Source organism: Drosophila sulfurigaster, chromosome X (assembly GCF_023558435.1).
Source record: "Drosophila sulfurigaster albostrigata strain 15112-1811.04 chromosome X, ASM2355843v2, whole genome shotgun sequence".
Lineage (NCBI taxonomy): Eukaryota > Metazoa > Arthropoda > Insecta > Diptera > Drosophilidae > Drosophila > Drosophila sulfurigaster.
This window is the reverse complement of record NC_084885.1, coordinates 15524909-15542810: the sequence shown is the minus strand read 5'-3', so window position 1 is coordinate 15542810 and position 17902 is coordinate 15524909. Positions and strand designations below refer to the sequence as shown.

At 42.9% G+C, this 17902-nt stretch overlaps 7 protein-coding genes across 10 annotated transcripts; 6 read left to right on the top strand and 1 right to left on the bottom strand.

The window, feature by feature from the left end:
* The first annotated feature begins 285 nt into the window (after positions 1 to 285).
* Positions 286 to 933, top strand: LOC133847847 (large ribosomal subunit protein uL1-like). Its single transcript, XM_062283106.1, has one exon. It carries the CDS (start codon positions 286 to 288, stop codon positions 931 to 933), a length of 648 nt encoding a protein of 215 aa, XP_062139090.1.
* Positions 934 to 1234: 301 nt separating this feature from the next.
* LOC133847514 (pickpocket protein 28) lies at positions 1235 to 4630 on the top strand. 2 transcript variants are annotated; one of them, XM_062282624.1, is made up of 5 exons: positions 1235 to 1641; positions 1716 to 2016; positions 2096 to 2244; positions 3267 to 4069; positions 4139 to 4630. In XM_062282624.1, the coding sequence occupies exons 1-5, from the start codon at positions 1469 to 1471 to the stop codon at positions 4471 to 4473; spliced, it is 1761 nt and encodes a 586-aa protein (XP_062138608.1). In that variant the 5' UTR covers positions 1235 to 1468; the 3' UTR covers positions 4474 to 4630. The 2 variants fall into 2 exon arrangements, with proteins under 2 accessions (XP_062138608.1, XP_062138609.1); XM_062282625.1 differs by having other exon boundaries at positions 1520 to 1641; positions 1693 to 2016.
* LOC133847515 (nucleolar complex protein 4 homolog B) lies at positions 4454 to 7331 on the bottom strand. The gene is made up of 5 exons (XM_062282626.1): positions 7091 to 7331; positions 6266 to 7034; positions 5850 to 6185; positions 5583 to 5782; positions 4454 to 4646 (listed from the first exon to the last, which is right to left on the bottom strand). The coding sequence occupies exons 1-5, from the start codon at positions 7244 to 7246 to the stop codon at positions 4530 to 4532; spliced, it is 1578 nt and encodes a 525-aa protein (XP_062138610.1). The 5' UTR covers positions 7247 to 7331; the 3' UTR covers positions 4454 to 4529.
* Positions 7332 to 7381: 50 nt separating this feature from the next.
* Positions 7382 to 8034, top strand: LOC133847517 (uncharacterized protein C1orf131 homolog). The gene has a single exon (XM_062282628.1). The coding sequence runs from the start codon at positions 7471 to 7473 to the stop codon at positions 8014 to 8016; it is 546 nt and encodes a 181-aa protein (XP_062138612.1). The 5' UTR covers positions 7382 to 7470; the 3' UTR covers positions 8017 to 8034.
* A 357-nt stretch (positions 8035 to 8391) lies between these two features.
* Positions 8392 to 8861, top strand: LOC133847520 (uncharacterized). The gene has a single exon (XM_062282630.1). It carries the CDS (start codon positions 8491 to 8493, stop codon positions 8791 to 8793), a length of 303 nt encoding a protein of 100 aa, XP_062138614.1. The 5' UTR covers positions 8392 to 8490; the 3' UTR covers positions 8794 to 8861.
* A 279-nt stretch (positions 8862 to 9140) lies between these two features.
* Positions 9141 to 14412, top strand: LOC133847512 (uncharacterized). 3 transcript variants are annotated; one of them, XM_062282621.1, is made up of 3 exons: positions 9145 to 9299; positions 9722 to 9834; positions 10478 to 14412. In XM_062282621.1, exon 3 carries the CDS (start codon positions 10493 to 10495, stop codon positions 13712 to 13714), a length of 3222 nt encoding a protein of 1073 aa, XP_062138605.1. In that variant the 5' UTR covers positions 9145 to 9299; positions 9722 to 9834; positions 10478 to 10492; the 3' UTR covers positions 13715 to 14412. The 3 variants fall into 3 exon arrangements, with proteins under 3 accessions (XP_062138606.1, XP_062138605.1, XP_062138603.1); XM_062282622.1 differs by lacking the exon at positions 9722 to 9834 and having other exon boundaries at positions 9141 to 9299; XM_062282619.1 differs by lacking the exon at positions 9145 to 9299 and having other exon boundaries at positions 9314 to 9834.
* An 828-nt stretch (positions 14413 to 15240) lies between these two features.
* Positions 15241 to 17711, top strand: LOC133847513 (segment polarity protein dishevelled). The gene has a single exon (XM_062282623.1). It carries the CDS (start codon positions 15744 to 15746, stop codon positions 17607 to 17609), a length of 1866 nt encoding a protein of 621 aa, XP_062138607.1. The 5' UTR covers positions 15241 to 15743; the 3' UTR covers positions 17610 to 17711.
* Positions 17712 to 17902: the final 191 nt, after the last annotated feature.

Below are 17902 nucleotides of genomic sequence, written 5' to 3'. Positions count from 1 at the left end.
ATAATATTATGTTAACAATTTGAGAATCGCCGAGAAAGGAATTCGAATTCGAATTCGAATTTATTCAACTACGGAAAGTGTTAATTGTCTGTTAATTTCCACATTCTAACATTCACAACTGAAAAATGATTTTTGTAAAACACAAGCAAATTTCTAAACCTTTCAAATTCGAGCAGGCATTGAAACACAAATTTTCAGAGTTTTCAGAAGGCATTGTATTATTACAGCGACGAAACTGAAATTGGAATAGAAACAATTCGATAAAAGGAATAAACAACAATAAGCATGGCATTCAATCCTGGAGTTTACGAAGCCGTCAACAAATTAATGGCGATTCCGAAGCCAAAATATCCCCACAAGTACAAAAATGTGGAACTTCATGTTAAACTGAAGAATTACACTCCGGATAAGCACGCTTACTTCCATGGCTCGATTCGCCTAAACCACCCGATCCATACCAAATGTAATGTGTGCGTTCTTGGCGATGAGTTGCACTGCGCTGAGGCCATCGAAAATGGCTTACATTGCATTAAAGCAAACACCATATTCAAACCCAGGAAGACCTTCGAATACTATATGAAGAAAATAATCATGACCTATGATGCATTTCTGATATCGGATAGTCTATGCGCTCAAATGCCAAGCAAAATGGCGCTCCATTTTTTCAGGGCTAACAAAATCCCCCAGCAGTTGAGCCACGATAAACCAATGAAGCAAAAAATCGAGGAATTGAAATATACCATAGATTTCAAGTTGATCGACTCACGCAAACTGTGCTTTGTGATTGGCAACCTTCGCTTGACTCCAGAAGAGCTCAACGACAACATCATCACTGCGATTCGTTTCTTAGTGCCACTGCTCAAAGATAAATGGAACAATGTCAAAAACGTCTATATCAAGACCCCAAAGGGAGAACCGCATTTGGTCTTCTAACTGTTTGAATCGTTTATACAATTTCATCAATTTAACTGACTAAAGGACTTTTTTATTCTTTTTTATAGAAAGAATTCCTCTAGTAGAAATGTATAAACAGCCATCATAAAATATTCCAGAAACGCGCCAAGTATAGTTTTAGACAAAAAATTCTGTCTGCCCGTCTGTCCGTCTAAATAAACACGTATATCTCAGAGATTAATGAAGCTAAAGTGCTTGAATTTGGCATGAAGACTATACGACAATAAATCAATAAAATGAATATAAAATAAACGTCCCACAACTAATATTGAAATGGAAATGCCACTGACAAAACATTCACCAAATCGAACTGCATGTTTTTGTTTTCGAATTGAAATCAATTCGATTCAATCAGGTCTGTTGACCTTACGACATTAACTTGTGGCATGTGGCACAAGTTGACAGTGAAAATGTGCAGTGCAGCGTAGCGTTAAGCTGGACAAACACGGGACGGGAAAAATGCTCACAAAGTGGAGCGCAACTTAAGGCAAAGGAACGTAACTCATTTGACAACATGCTGCGGCTGAGCAAAGTGGCCAAGTTTGAATCGGAGCCCGCATCCGGATCCGCATCGAAGCGAGTCAGCTGGCGAAGCATTATAGCACTGAATACGGATGAATTTTGCCGCAACACAAGCATACACGGACTCAAGTACATCAACAGTCGCAAACTGCACATTGCAGACAGGTGAGAAACAAGCATAGAAAAAAAACGACAGAATGATAAAAAACAATGAAGGAATACAAACAATTCGAGTGCAGAGGGTTCTTTGGCCTGGCTCTGTTCTCGGTGCTTTGCTTTGCCGCCTATTTGATGCAGGACGCCTTCGTCCGTTGGAACACAACACCGGTGATTGTGGGCATCAATCCGGAGCCGACGTACATAACAAACGAACCATTCCCGGCGATTAGCATCTGCAATCTGAATCAGGCCCTCGCCAGCCAAGCTGCCCACATCCTCAACGACACCTCGAAGTTTGCCATGCTGCAGGTGTTGTGTCGTCGCAAGCTCAATTCCCAATTTAGTCGCGGCCTCAACAACTGGGAGCAGCTCATTAGCAATGTGTGTTTGTGTTTGTGTGTGTGGCTCACTTACACTATTTTGAAATGACATATGTAATTCTTACTTCACACAAACACAGATTTCACAGCCCTGCAGCGATCTGGTGATTAGCTGTCGCTTTGGTGCCGTTGACACGCGATGCGAACGCACTTTTCATCCCATTGTCACGGACGAGGGACTCTGCTGTGTCTTCAACATGCTGCATCCACGATTCATGTACAAACACAAGTAAGCACCTTGTTCGTTCGCCCGTCCGTCTGTCTGTCCATCTGTCCAAGCGTCTTAATCTTCAAAACTGCGAAAGCTAAGGATCTGAACTATTTGCTGCAGATTGTTGTTGACTACTATGATTATTTGTAATATTTTTCAAGTGGCGCCATTCCCTTTTAAATTTATAACATTTAAAAGTAATAAATACATAATACAATTTTGTCGCAATTCTTAAAATTCATAAGCATAATTAGCTAACTTTAAAAGAGCATTGGAAATACCATTTTAATAATACTAATTTAAAGCTTAGCTTCACTAACGCATAAAAAGCTTTTCAAGCCATCCTCAAAAGTTGCCACACAAAGTTACCCACAAATCATAACATAGTTTAAACTTTAAGAGACCTCTTACTCCACTTCAATTGAGCTTTTTGAAAAAGCTTTACCAACAATCTTGAAAAGTTCATTAAATGATGACAGGTTTTTGCATATGTTTAGCTTTTAAAAACTTTACAAGACATCCTCAAAAATTGCATGAAGATCACCCACAAATCATAGCAGTGTTTAGACTTTAAGAGACCCTTTACTTCTCACTTCCAAAAATAGTTTAAACTTAAACTTAAACTTAAAGAAGCTTTGCCCACAATCTTGAAAAGCTTTCAAAATTGTAGCAGATTATAGCTTCTTTAATACGACTTCAAAAGACCCTTTGCTTTTCATATAAAATAAGCTAAACAAGCTTTCGTAACCTTTTTCTTCAATGTTAAAGTTGTCAATTGAACTTTTTGAAAAACCTTTTCCTGCAATCGTGAAAAGTTCTTAAAATGATGGCAGGCTTTGACATATTTTTAGCTACTTCAATACGACTTCAAAAGACCCTTTGCTTGAAAGAGTTATTTATAAGCTAAACATTTCACGAGCATCACTCCAAAATAAGAGTACATACTTACTTTACTTATTTCGAACCCCCTTTGAAAAATATAAAAGAAAAGTCTTACCGCAAAACTCTCTCTCTCTCTCTCTCTCACTTAATTTCCGCAGTGTGCCTTTAACGCTGCGCAACATCAGCATGGAGAAGAGCTACCAGGCGGTGAATTGGCATGCCGAGCTGGGCTACAGCCGCAGCTTGAAGAAGCCGCACAATCACTACTATCCACGCGCCTCGCTGGGCACTGGTGAATCGCTGGGACTGTCGCTCACACTGGACGTGCAGGCGGCCACATATTACTGCTCGTCAAGTAATAGCATTGGCCTTAAGATTGCGCTGCACAGTCCAAATGAGTCGCCCAATGTGCGAGAGACCGGGATGCTGCTCTCACCGGGCTTGGAGACCAAGTTGCGCATTGAGCCGACCAAGTTAATGACCGAGGAAGCGTTGCGCAAGGTGCATCGCAAGTATCGGCATTGTTTATTTCGCAGCGAGGGCAATTTGAGTTATTTTGCGCACTACACGCAACGCAATTGCGAAATGGAATGCATGTCACGGCTGTTGTTGCAACACTGCGGCTGCGTTGTCTTCTACATGCCACGCATCCATGGCAACGACACCGTCTGCAGCATACGGGAATCGCACTGCGTGGAGAGCGTGCGTCTGCACACGATTGGCCAGGCTGTTGAATCGTGTCTGGATAATTGTTTGCCCAGCTGCTTTGATCTCACATTCAATGCGATTCCATATTCAACGAAGATCTCGTACAATGACTTCAAGATGGCCAATCCCAGCATGCAGAACTATAGCGAACGGTATGTGGAGAGCAGCATTGCCTTGGTCAATCTGTATTACAAGGAGCACACGTTCCGTGCCAGCAAACAGACCGAGTTCATTGGCATCACCGATTTTCTGTGTGGGTAACAAACACTGCTGTTGTTGAAGAGGCATTCCTCATTCGTTTCCATTTCTTGTTTTATTACAGCCAACGTGGGCGGCTTGATGGGCTTGTTTCTGGGTTTCAGTTTCCTCTCGATTGCCGAATGCGTTTACTTCGCCTTCATTCGCCCATGTCGCATCTGCGCCGAGCTGCGTCAGCGTCGTCCCGTCTCCACGCTGGAATTGGCTAAGGCATCGCAATGCACAGTCAAAAGGGTCAAGCGGCGAGTTAATACTCTGTTGCCGCAAGTGGTGTGGCAACGACAGCGTCAACATCAACGTCAACGTCAGCAACAACAGCTGACGAAGCATTCGCCATTTCACATTTCGGCTGCCACCTGGTTTAAAACTGAACTGGGTCTCCAATTGCATCCGGCTTAAAACGTCGTATTTATTATTAGATGTTATATGTTGTGTGTTGTGTGTGTGTATTTGAACTATATTAAATCAAAGTATTGTGTAACTACATCATTTTTGGGCAGCGCAAAGTTTTTGGGTCGCTCATAGGCCAGCATAAACTGCTTCGATACTTTCTTCACTTCATCATCAAAAATCTGGCAAAGAGAAAGATGGTTAATAATTTTAGTTTCCAATTTAATTAGTTTACATGGCATACAATTTATATTTGTTAATGTTTAACTGTTTGTTTAAGCATACAATACACTTTTCTTTCAACACAAATTTCACTCGGAAAATCTAAATCATTCTATGTATGTTTTCAAAAGTTCAAATCTGTTCTTAAGCAGAAATTCAACTTGAAATTAGCTACAAATAAATAATAAAACTGAAAAGAATTCCTTCTACAAATCTTTATATTCTCCTACAAATGATAACATTCTCACATTTTAATAAATTATATCATAAATTCGTTACATATTTATGACTTATAACCAGTTGTATTTTTTTGTTCGTGTTTTTGTTTTGTAGAGAACTTGTATAGAAAATAACAAGTTAAAAAATAAATTAAGTAATATGTTCTATGTTGCAACATTAAACTAAAATCCAGCGTTTAAATAAATTCAATACCTCTCTTAGTTTGGTCAGTATAATTATATAATAATAATAATAATAGTATAATGGTGCTTAAAATAAGCTGTGATCCACTATCATTTGCTTCTTCATAGTAATATCTTAAGACTAGTGCACTGATTAATTAATGAATTGATTCATTAGCTAATTTTGACGATCCTTTCATCAGCTTTAAATATATATAAATCTGAACAATCCTTTCCTATTTTAATAATTCATTCCTTCCTTAAATATAAATTTTGACGATCCTTTCATAACTAAGCTTTAAATACATATAAATCTGAACAATCCTTTCCTATTTTAAAAATTCATTCCTTCTTTAAATATAAATCTTGACGATCCTTTCATAACTAAGCAAAAGATTCCTTCTTTAAATATAAATCTGAACAATCCTTTCCTATTTAACTAATTCAACATATTTTAAATGCTCAGCCTACAATCAACTTTGTAGTATTACTTACATCAGACTCCTTCATTTCAAGCAGTTGTCCCAAATCAAATTCCATTAGGGGCAAGCTTTTGGAGACGAAACGGGCTGCATTTGCAACCTCGGGCACTGCGTGTTTCTGCAACAAAACCATTTCCCATAACGAGCTGTTAATCGCACCAGTCTTTACCGGATCCAGCTCAGTGTCATCAAAGGGATCTGCAATCTCAACAGCTGACAACAGAAGACAACATTCAAATATGCAAATATATTCAGGAAGAACAACAGCATTAGAACTTACCACTTGCGGCAGCTGTGGCGCAGATCAGACGCTTGAGACCCGTGTGACGCAACAATAGATTGCAGACGAAACGTATGAGAATGATGGCATCCTCCGTTGGACTACGCAAAGCTAGACGTGACATGCGTTTGGCAAAAGCAGCCACGAGATTTTCAGGCAAATGCGTCGAAGTCAAAAATATGTCGGCCAAATAAAAGAGACGCGCCTTATACTTGTTGTAGAACATGCGAGGATAGAACATATTGTACAGCTTCTTATACACATCCGGATACGTGATGTTTTGCTTTTGCATCAGCGAAAAGATGCCCTGCAACGCCAGCAAAGCAATGGGACCATCTAATATAAGACAAAGCGTTAACAAAATATTAAAGATCTTACAATCATATCAACAACAACAACAACAAACAACAACTTACCAAACTGATGCTGCGAGTCCATGAGGAAATCGGTAAGCAATATGGGATTCTCCAAATGCGGCAGAATGCGCTCTAAGAGCACAATCAGCACTTGACGATGCACCTGCTCATCAACGCCGCTGCAACGATCAATGATGCCTTGCCACACGATATTCAACAGCTTTTGCGTGTCAGCAAAATCAAAGCTGCCTGCCATGTGATACTGTTGCTCGGCCAGCACAGTTTTGCCCAAGTCCAATGTATTGACGATGCCCAGATAGTTCAAAGCCTGTTGTGGCGTCTCCACAAAACTTGCCGGCGTCAATTGTGGCAACAGCTCGTAGCTCAACTGCAGCACGTCCAGGCAGCGTGCATATTTCTCAAATGCAGGCAATGCCAAGGCTGGCGACGTCTCCGATTCAATTAAGGCACCCAGAATGCTGCTCAAATGTTTCTTTGGCCAATTCCCATTGTTGTGCTTGACGTGCTTTGCCTCGGCCACAATAAGTTGCATGGCAACTTTGAGTGCAACGTTGGCATCTTCTTTGTTGGCGCCCGCCAAGCGCTGCAACAGCCAGCTCCACGTTTTATTGTAGAGTGCAAAGCATTTGGCATTGGGATCCGTGTCCAGTGTTTTGTTGAGCTTTGCTTTCGCTTTCGCCTTGGACTTTTTGGCGGGTTTGGTCAGCTCTTCGTCGGCGGGATAAACACTTTGACGCTTCAGCAGATTCTTAAAGATCACCTCAACAGTGTGCATGAGACCCACTTGATGTGCGTAGCCCTCCTCGGCCTGGAAACAATGTATAAAATTAGTTATTTTGCATAAACACAACACATTTGACTTACAAAGAGTTTAACAATGCCACTCAGTACTTTGGTGTCGACTTGGGTGGCATTCAAAAAGGCATTTGCCTTTTGCTGCAGCTCGGCGGGCACATTTGAACGTTTGGCGAGTGTGTCCAATGCTGGAGCTCCTTGTTTCGCTTTATTTGTGTGTTTCATTATCGTATTTTCAAAACGTAAATAAAACGCGACACATCCAAATATAAAACGTGCGCGGCGAACTGCTGACTAAAATACGGGGCTGCCAACTTGTGTGTGAACTGGACGCAACAAGCACGCGTTTTGGCCAAATTTTGCGCATTTCTCACGTTTATTCATCTGCAACACATGTGTGTTCGTTTTTTGTTTATTTTTTTTTTTAATTGATATTATAAATAATTAAAATGAATGTGAGCACGGATTTTAAGCCTGTACCAACGCGTGCTGCGCTTGCACTACAGAAGAGTGCCAACAAAACAGAATTCACGGCTCTAGTTTTTCAAGAGCCGCAGGCTGCAGCAACAACAAAAACAAACACAACTGGCGAAGGAGCTGAAGCTACAACAACAAATGCTAAGGACACAAAAGCGGACAACGAATTCGACATGAAGCGCGCACGCCATGAGGTTCTCAACTTTGCTATGGCCAATCAACGGACCAGTAAAAACAAGCGCAAAATGGAAATATTTCAGCTGATCAAATTGGGCGCCAAGCCCCCGAAGAAGGCGTACAAAAACTACAAAGATCTGAAAGCGGAACGGCAGCGGCTCCAGGATATTCGCGACCAACGCAAGAAATTCCATCAGTTGGGCAAAAATCAAGCGGGCGCCGCTAGCGTTAAATGTACAACGAAAACGCAGCGAAATCAACGCGACAAGAAGCGAGCACCAGTTGCAAATATTGGCCAACATTATGGCAAAGCCGAGACAAAACTGAAAAAGCGTAATTAAAGCATATTTCAAACAGAATTTTCAACATCGCCTGTTTTATTTTGTAAACAAAACGCATACGCATATGTCTGTTATGCGATGTTTATGTTTATTTTTTTATAACTGGCAGCCCAAAATGCGATTAGCGTTGCCAATATTATTATATTAAGAGCCTTTAACATTTTTATTTGTTACACAATGAAGTTTCAAATGCAGAAAGCGTAGCTTTATTTATGTTTTAACTAAATATGTTAAGGGCATTTTTTTATAGTTCTACATTTGTACTTAGTAAACAAATGTATTTACATATCCTATGTATATTTTAATTATTTGGCAACCCCAAATGAGTTGGCGCTGCCAATCTTTTGGAAATCATATGTTTCTATTGCTATTGTTGTTGTTTTTTTTTTGTGCACTTGATTATTGGTCAGACGTGCGATTACGTGAATTCAGTTAGAAGCAATAAGAATTGTTATTAATTGCGAACAATACAAAATGAACGCAACTCCACGTGCCGCCATCAATCAACTACTACGACGCGCCTACAGCGCTGCAAGTGGTGGCTCCAAGCCCACAATCACTTCGAGTGCCGCTCCAGCTTCAGCTCCTGTTAAGAATGTGACTGGTCTGAGCAGCGCCTGTGTGAAGCCCACATCGACACCAGTTGGACCAGGAGCGTCAGCTAGCAGCGGATACAAAGTGCCCGAATATTTCTGCTTCAATCGCTTCTCTTATGCCGAAGCTGAGGTTGAGATGGCCAAATATCGCTGCCCTCAGCCATCTGCGGTGAAGAAGTAAAAGCGATTAAACAAAGAATGTAATTATTTAGATGAAATGCATATGTATAATAAAAAACGTTAAACAAAGCGCAGCAAGCCAGTAATTATTTGACAGATTAATAGAGGTACGCACATATACATATATGTGTATATATGTATGTACATATATGCTACACAATATACAAATATACAGTATATTTGTGTGTGCGTGTGTCTGCTGCATTGGCATGCCAACCTGTTGACCAAGGTTGGCAGCGCACACCAGCGCGCTCTGGTCTTGCAAACACACACACACAAGTTGGCAGCACCGCGATTTGCATTTATTTTTGTGCTCTCGTTCTCTCCCTCTTTTTCACTGCTATTTCTCATCGTAATTTCATGGCGAGTGGCAGTGCTGTGCTGTTCTGTTCTGGTTAATCGACATCGAAAATATTGAGCGCGGGAAGTGATAGAGAGATATTTCAACACACACACTGTGTTGTTTTCACATCCAATTTGTCGTTGCAGTTAATAACACCAAAAAAAGTACATCGCAATTTTATATTTTTTTTCATTGCGTTCGTCTGCAAATTATTACAAAATAAATGAAAACGAAAAAATAAATGCAAAACAAACTGTGCAAGCAAGCAAGCAGTAAGCCACGGGGTAGGGAAGCGCAGCTCTCTTCATTGTGTTGTTTGTGCGTGTATGTGTGGTACAGTTGGGTAGAAAAAACATTGCTGGCCTGGCAGCGCCGTACAGCAGAACCAGCACAGTAAAAAAAAGAAAATAGAAACAGTGAAGCAAGCAAAACTCAAAAAAAGAAAAAAAAAAACAAATATAAAATAATATAGTGACGTTATTTATTTATGAATTGCAAACAGTGTGTAAATGAAAAAGCCGTCGAACATTAATGAATTAGTGCAAAATAAAATGAACGGTGTTGCCAATTTGCTAATATTTTACAGCAGCAGGGAAGACTTCACAAACGCAATCGCAATCGAACGCAGTGCAGTGAAAGCAGAAATCATAAACGACGTTTATGCAAAGAAAAACGAAAAATGTAAAACCTTTTCAAAACGTAAGTGCAGTCTAAAAAAAAAAAAATAAAATGGTCTAGGTGAAAAATATTGCAATTAATTGAAAGGGGTAGCAGTAGTTGATTAGCAGATATGCGCGTAGTTATATCTATTAAAATATATATCAGCGAGCTAGATAGATATATGCATATATATATGTGTGTGAGCGTGTGTACCTCAACTGGCGCGCAAAAATTTAGCATAGTGTAGTTTGCCTGAGATTGCCTGCCGCTAGCCAAAACCAAAAATGTCTAAAATGGGCGCCAGAGTTGTCGCGCATTCACGATTAGAGAGGAGCGCGTGATTGATGCACGTAAAAGAATATATTAATCGAAAATGCCAAGTTAAGAAATATTTCATTTTCTTCGTGATTAGAAAACATCTTATTAGAGAGTAGCGCGCCAAAACATAGAGGTATTATTTATATACATATAGAGAGAGAGAGAAATGTATTTCACAAAAGTAATGTAAAATGAAATTGTGTCATATCTAATTACTTGTGCCATACCTAATTAGGATAGTTTGCCATGGTTGCCACTGCGCTGCATTAGTATTGTTTTGTTATTTGGCAGACGATTTCAAAAATGTGTGCATTCTCTTTTACCATTGCGTTTTCTTGACTCTTTTAATTCAATCAATTTGCAGTGATATATGTAAAAAATGCGAGCTGGTAAAAAGACGGCAACAGCAGCTGACACGACAGGCAAGACTCGACCGTGCATAGTTTATGTGAAGAATCTAAAGGAATCGGAGACCACTGAGTTGATCAACAATTCGACGCACTACAGCAAGCAACAGCAACGCAACGCATCAGGCAAGCGCAACATAAATACCACAACGTTCAAGGAGAAGGAAAAGGAGAGGGAGAAGACAGGAGATCTGAGAGAGACGCGCACATCGAGACGTGCCACATCCATAGCAAACGTCGAACTGTTGCCCAAGCGAGCAAACGCAGCCGTTATCGGCAAATCTCCAATTGTGGCTTCTGTACGCGGACGTCCTCCCATCAAGCAGCAGCAGCAGCTGCAGCAACAGCAGCAGCTGAAGCGACGCAACACCGAGTTTCCAGTGTCTCGAACTCCTGTTGCCGCTGCTGCTGCTGCCACTACGTTGGCTGCTGTGAAGCGACGGGACAACAACAACACATCCATCACAACAACGACCACAACATCAGCGTCGTCAGCGAAAGGCAACAAAATGTACAAACAATCCAAGTTGGCCATGTCGTCATCAGCATCGTCGGCCATTGTCACATCGCCGCCACCAACAATTGCCGCAAGTCGTTCGCGACGCTCGATCAAACCGAATCCCAAATATGCCAGCGATGACATGGTGACACCCAAATATGTTGCCGCCCTGGCCAGCGATACGCCCAACAAGCGAGGAGGCGGTGCCAAGCAACTGTTTCTGGACGACGACGATGACGAGGACGATGATCTGCATGATTTGATTGAGGAGGATAACGATGATGAGCTCACCGATGCCGCCTTCAATCCGCAGCTGCACAAATCCGATGATGACGACGAAATCAGCGAGGCGGAGTTCGAGGAGCAGCTGCGACGCGAGAAGGTGCCACCGAAACGTGGTCGTGGACGACCACCGAAGCATCCGCATGCCATTGCCGCCGCAGCGGCTGCTCAAGCGGCACGCAATGCGGCCCAGGCTCAGGCGGAACAGCGTGGCAGCGGCGGACGTGGCAATGTGACGTCAGTAGGTCGCGGCGGCGGCGGAACACATCTGCAGCAGCTGCGCCGCTCGATGGCCGTCAATCATATGGTACGCTCCAATCCCATGACGTTGGTGGGCAACAAACGCAAGCTGGAGGATCATCAGGATGGCCCAGTGGCACGCAAACGCATGGCCACCGAATTGAATAGCAGCGGCGGCGGCGGCGGACGCACAGCACCTGTTATCAATGGCAGCACATCGGTGGCAAAGACAGCGGCCATCGGAATGATGGGCAATCAGAGCAAGACCAAGCTCATTGTGAGCAGCAACAACAATAGCGCAGGCGGCGGCATGCGCTTCATACAGACAACAAATGCCAAGCAACAGTCGCAGCAGCAACAACGAGCTGTGTCCAATTTCAAGTTGAACTCGGCATCGGCAACGATGCCGGGACGTCCGATTGGCAGTGTGGGCGTGGCACGTTCCGGTCCAGCGGCACGTCCAGTGCCCGGCAGCCAGCAGCGCGGTGTCGGCAGCGGCGGAGGCGGTGGCCTTAAGATGCACAAGGCGTCGATGGGCAGCGGGGCGGCAGGCAATGCCAAAGTGAAGGTGGAGAGCAGCAGCAACGATGAGGTGCCGACATTTACCATTGTGAATATCGATGATATTATCAATCAGGATGATGTGCTCATCTCGCGCACCTCGAACAACAATCGCAAGACGCCGCACACGCCACGCAACATCAGCAGCAGCAGCAACAGCAATAATAACAACTCACGCTCCACGTCCGCCAACAACAACAGCAGCAGCAGCAGCAACAGTGCAACGCCGCTCAGCAACAACACAACTGGCAACAGTTTGAATTCGAGCGGCAAACGCATCAAGATGCTGTCGACAACATCAACAACAACAACAAGCACAGCGGGCAAAACAACGGGCGGGTTAAAGCAACTGACATTGGCGGAAGCGACAAAGCCGCGTCCACGCATCCTTAACGCTGAGATGGGCAAAAAGACGCCGGTGATGAAGCCACTGATGTGCATGGGCAAGGAACTGTGTCCCACGCCCAGCGATGGCGGCGATACCGAAGACGATGAGGATCTAATGTCGCATGAGATGGCCGATGAGGATGACATTGCAACCATATCACCAACCACATCAGCCACAACAACGACAACAACAGCAGCGGGAAGTGGAGCATCGCAATCGCGTGTTGTGCGTCGCGTGCAAACTGCTAAATGGTTGCCAAATGCTGCACGACGCAACATTTTGGCGACGACACCGAATGCGAGCAATAAGCAACAGCAGCAACAACAACAACAGCAACAGCTGATGTCAGATCGCAAGCTGACAAAGCTGCTGGGCGAGAGCAGTGATGATGATATGGTCTTTAAGAAGCCGGCAAGTCCGTCAACCTCATTGTCAGCCACAAACACGCCACAGCAGTCGGCGTTAACTTTGCGTCGCTCCAAAGAGAATGCGAATGCCAATGCCAATATCGTCATTAAAACCAGCAACAGTCCGAGCCACTTGGATGAGGCAACGACCATTGATGGCGATGTGGCTGCTGCCATGTTGTTGGATGGGGCAGCAACAACAACAGCGGTTGCTGCGGACACGAAAACAACGGGCATTATCAACAAACAAGAGGCGAAATACTTTCCACCCGAAACAACCACATACTGTGAGGAAGATGGACGGATTGTGAAGAAGATCACATGCTATGAGACCTGGCATGTGATTAGCACACCCCGCGAGTCCATCACAAAGACACGCCAGCAACGCACCTGCCTCGAATTATCGCTGGCCAAGCTTGCGAATGTCGCCACACGGATCAAAGTCCCCTCGAGCAAATGGACCAGCAAGGTGACGCTGTACAAGGTGTCGCCATCGCTGATGCAGCGCCAAACGATGACCATATTCACCGGTGATCTGAAGACCTACAACATACCCGAGGAGGAGCGTCACAAATATCAGCCATCGTGTGTCCTGTTCCGACGATCGGTGCTCGATCGCAGCAAGTGCCGTGTGCCCTTCGATCGTGCCATCATCTTTAAGAACAAATGCTTCTATGCGAACATCGAGGGCAAGCATGTCAATTTGCTGGGCGCACCCGAGGTCGTGAATACCATTAAGGATGTGGAGATACTCATCGATATCGTTGATTCGCTGGCATTATCAAGCAATCTTGTTGAAATGGTTACTTCCAAGTAGTTCGTGAGCGGGGGGCACAACGGGGGGATTATGCTGTATGCTGTATAAAATATGCAACAAATAATTCAAAAAACAAAACAAAAACAAAAAAAAAAAAGAAGAAAAAACACAATACTACGTAATTAATTATGTAGAATCCGGACAGTTGAGAGTAAGTGGCGTACAAAATTCTTTGAAGAGAATTTGGATCAATTTGATATGATTATGATGGGTGACGCTGAATGTTTCTTTTTTTTTTTAATTCGATTTAACTTAGTTGTAATAGTTACTTTAGCGTAATAGTTACTTTAGCTGCTCGTTATATATCTACATAAAAAATATATAATAAAACAATTCAACACAAGCAAAAACCAACAACATCAACAACAACCACAACACAGCAATAACAACAATTTATACACATGCATATTTTATATATATACACTTAATTTTCGATCATTATTTTGATAATATATTCTAAATGTGTAATGATGTATATCGGATAAATCGGAATAATCCCCAAAAGCAAAACTGTATAATTCGTAAGTCGAACGCGACTTTCAAAGTAAACCTAAAAATTAAAGAAAAACCAACTCTATAATTTTTAATAAATAAGTTTTACATAATGTATGTATGTAGGGCATAAATAATTTTTTTAAAAAACTAAAAAACAAAAAATCGAGATACAAAACCACTTTTTAATTTGCAAATATATAAAACTGTAGTTGATTTATATTGTAAACAAAAAAAAATAAAGAAAAATAAAAACGATCCGTAAAGAAAACAAAAACATTACAAGATAAGGCGCGAATGCGCATATTTAAATTTATTTCTACATTTAAAGCAATGAAGAGGGAGTAATAAATAAACATATATATTATTTTATTTCTTTATATACGATTAAAAGTTTAATCTAAAAGCTAAATGCATTGTATTTTTCCATCATTTTGGTTGGGTTTGGATTTTCAAAATAAATAAATTGTTTAATATTTCAGTACAACTTTAACGAATGCCAGTGTGTACACACTTCAAATGTTGCCCATAATTGTCATTTGTGTTTGTGCTATCGATTTTGCTACCCTCTGAAGTTTTGTTGCTTGATCGAGTGCAATTTATTAATTGTTACAGCATACAGACTTAATTTAAATGTTTATTTTCATTTGTACAATAGTTTTGTGGGTGCATACATTTTCAGGGTAAAAAGAATCGATAGTTGTCAATCGATGTGAAATTTTCTTCTTTGTGTGCCTGCAAAACAGCGTGACCGCATATATTGCTAAATATACTATTTGAAGATGCGAACTTCAAGTATAACACTCGCATTATTGAAATGGGAAAGCTTCTTATTAGTGCTGCTGCCAAAAATAATATTAATAAAGCAAACCGTCAAGTTTCTCATAGAAATACAAGAAAAACAACCATAATACCAACATCAGCGGTCACACTGAAGTTGGCTTGTTTAAAATTCACAACGATAACTATCGCGTATGCGTGCGTGTGTGAGTATGTGCGGCGAACGTGTTGAGCATCCCTGGTTCGATACACGTATCGATATCAGTCTAGCGCTGTCAATTATTTACCTATATATATATATTTTGTCTCCCCACAAAAAATTATAATTATAAACGCCCAACCAAAAAGTAAAAAACAAGAAAAAACTAAAGAAAAACTAACGCAAAAAAACACAAAGTAAAAGTGTGCGGCAGCAAGCAATTGCGGTGATTGATGTGGTCTGTGTGTGCGTGTGTGTGTGTAGGAGCGAACAGAGGAGGGAGCAAATGAAGGAGGAGGAGCGCTGCTTGCTGCGGCTCCATTGACAACCCAACCCAAAAAAGCAGAAGCACAGCGACAAGCAGAAACGAGAGGAGTACACATACAGTGCATAGAAGAAGAGCGAGCGCAAAGGGAAAAACGCAGACAACAAAAAAAAAAACGAAGAAAAGTGTGGAAACTGCATAATTAATATTTAACACATATAGTAATACACATAACTTAAGAAATAACATTGTATAAGTTAGGCAGCCTCCCCAACCCCCCAACAAACAACAAAATGGATACCGAGCGCGGAGCAACAAATAATGGACAAGAGACGAAGGTGATTTATCACATCGACGATGAGAGCACTCCATATTTGGTCAAAATACCCATATGCTCGGCTCAGGTGACGCTCAAGGACTTTAAGCTGGTGCTGAACAAACAGAACAACAACTACAAGTATTTCTTCAAGTCGATGGACGCGGACTTTGGTGTCGTCAAAGAGGAGATCGCCGACGATGCCACCATATTGCCTTGCTTCAATGGACGCGTCGTCTCGTGGCTCGTCTCCGCCGATGGCACCAATCAATCCGACAATTGCTCCGAGCTGCCGCCAAGTGAATGCGAAATGCGTGTGCGCACTCATCTAATGCAACAGCAGCAGCAACAACAGCAACAACAACAACAGCAGCAGCAGCAACAGCATCTACAGCAGCAATCACAACAGCAAACACAACAGCAATCAACACAGCAACAGCAGCAACACAAGTTGCCGCTGCAACTGCTGCAAGCGCCGCCACTCACATATCAATCGGCCTCGGTGCTCTCCAGCGATCTGGATTCCACCAGCCTGTTTGGCACCGAATCCGAACTGACCTTGGATCGCGACATGACCGACTACAGCAGCGTGCAACGGTTGCAGGTGCGCAAGAAGCCGCAGCGTCGCAAAAAGCGTGCGCCCAGCATGTCGCGCACATCCTCGTACAGTTCGATCACCGACTCGACAATGTCGCTGAACATCATCACGGTGTCGATCAACATGGAGGCCGTTAACTTTCTGGGCATCTCAATTGTCGGCCAATCGAATCGCGGCGGCGATGGCGGCATCTATGTGGGCAGCATCATGAAGGGCGGCGCCGTCGCCTTGGATGGTCGCATCGAGCCGGGTGACATGATATTGCAGGTGAACGATGTGAATTTCGAGAATATGACCAATGACGAGGCGGTGCGTGTGCTGCGCGAAGTCGTCCAGAAGCCGGGACCGATCAAACTGGTTGTGGCCAAGTGTTGGGATCCCAATCCCAAGGGTTATTTCACCATACCGCGCACGGAACCGGTGCGTCCCATTGATCCCGGCGCTTGGGTGGCGCACACACAAGCGTTGACCTCACATGACAGTATTATGGCCGATATACCGGAGCCGATCAAGGAGCGACTCGATCAGAACAACATTGAGGAGATTGTGAAGGCCATGACGAAACCGGACAGTGGCCTCGAGATACGTGATCGCATGTGGCTGAAGATAACCATACCGAATGCATTTATTGGTGCCGATGCTGTTAATTGGGTGCTCGAGAATGTGGAGGATGTGCAGGATCGACGCGAGGCCAGACGCATTGTGTCGGCGATGTTGCGCAACAATTTCATCAAGCATACCGTGAACAAATTGACATTCTCCGAGCAATGCTATTATGTGGTGAACGAGGAGCGTAATCCAAATATGCGATTGGCCGGCATGCACAATAATCCCCATGGCATGGTCGGTGGACCGCATGGCGGTGGGGCATTGAGTCATGCGGACACCGAGAGCATCACCAGCGACATTGGTCCGTTGCCAAATCCGCCAATCTATATGCCATACTCGGCCACATATAATCCAAGTCACGGCTATCAGCCGATACAATATGGCATCGCCGAGCGTCACATTTCGTCCGGTTCGAGCAGCTCGGATGTGCTCACCAGCAAGGATATCTCGGCGTCGCAGAGTGACATCACCTCGGTCATTCATCAGACCAATCAGCTAACGATCGCTGCGCATGGCTCCAATAAATCATCGGGTTCATCGAATCGCGGTGGCGGCGGCGGTGGCGGAGGAGGCGGTGGTGGTGGAGGTGGCAATACCAACGATCAGGATGTATCCGTATTTAATTACGTATTGTAGAAATCTTTTGCAATGAAATTGTGTGTTTATTATTAATTAATATAATTATTCTTTTTATACATATACGAGTATACAAGCGAAACAGAAACAGAAAACAGAAAACAACAAAAACAAAACAATATAATATGTATATTTATAAGAAGCTGATCATAACGAAGTCGCAAGATATTGACGATGATAATGATAATGATGATGATGATGATAATGATGTGGACACTGTGTCAAGTAGGATTAGCTCGAGACGTGACGCCTCCGCAGCATGGATTACACGAATGCGATTGCGATAGAAAGAG

What these genes read in the sequence shown, in the direction of transcription:
- LOC133847847 (XM_062283106.1), top strand. Translation starts at nt 286, where the DNA reads ATGGCATTCAATCCTGGAGTTTACGAAGCCGTCAACAAATTAATGGCG.
- LOC133847514 (XM_062282624.1), top strand. Translation starts at nt 1,469, where the DNA reads ATGCTGCGGCTGAGCAAAGTGGCCAAGTTTGAATCGGAGCCCGCATCC. An exon ending in GGGAGCAGCTCATTAGCAAT is followed by an intron (nt 2,017 to 2,095) that starts GTGTGTTTGTGT and finishes ACACAAACACAG; the next exon opens with ATTTCACAGCCCTGCAGCGA. An exon ending in TGGCATCACCGATTTTCTGT is followed by an intron (nt 4,070 to 4,138) that starts GTGGGTAACAAA and finishes GTTTTATTACAG; the next exon opens with CCAACGTGGGCGGCTTGATG.
- LOC133847515 (XM_062282626.1), bottom strand. Translation starts at nt 7,246, where the DNA reads ATGAAACACACAAATAAAGCGAAACAAGGAGCTCCAGCATTGGACACA. An exon ending in GGACTCGCAGCATCAGTTTG is followed by an intron (nt 6,186 to 6,265) that starts GTAAGTTGTTGT and finishes GTCTTATATTAG; the next exon opens with ATGGTCCCATTGCTTTGCTG. An exon ending in CGCCACAGCTGCCGCAAGTG is followed by an intron (nt 5,783 to 5,849) that starts GTAAGTTCTAAT and finishes TTCTGTTGTCAG; the next exon opens with CTGTTGAGATTGCAGATCCC.
- LOC133847517 (XM_062282628.1), top strand. Translation starts at nt 7,471, where the DNA reads ATGAATGTGAGCACGGATTTTAAGCCTGTACCAACGCGTGCTGCGCTT.
- LOC133847520 (XM_062282630.1), top strand. Translation starts at nt 8,491, where the DNA reads ATGAACGCAACTCCACGTGCCGCCATCAATCAACTACTACGACGCGCC.
- LOC133847512 (XM_062282622.1), top strand. Translation starts at nt 10,493, where the DNA reads ATGCGAGCTGGTAAAAAGACGGCAACAGCAGCTGACACGACAGGCAAG.
- LOC133847513 (XM_062282623.1), top strand. Translation starts at nt 15,744, where the DNA reads ATGGATACCGAGCGCGGAGCAACAAATAATGGACAAGAGACGAAGGTG.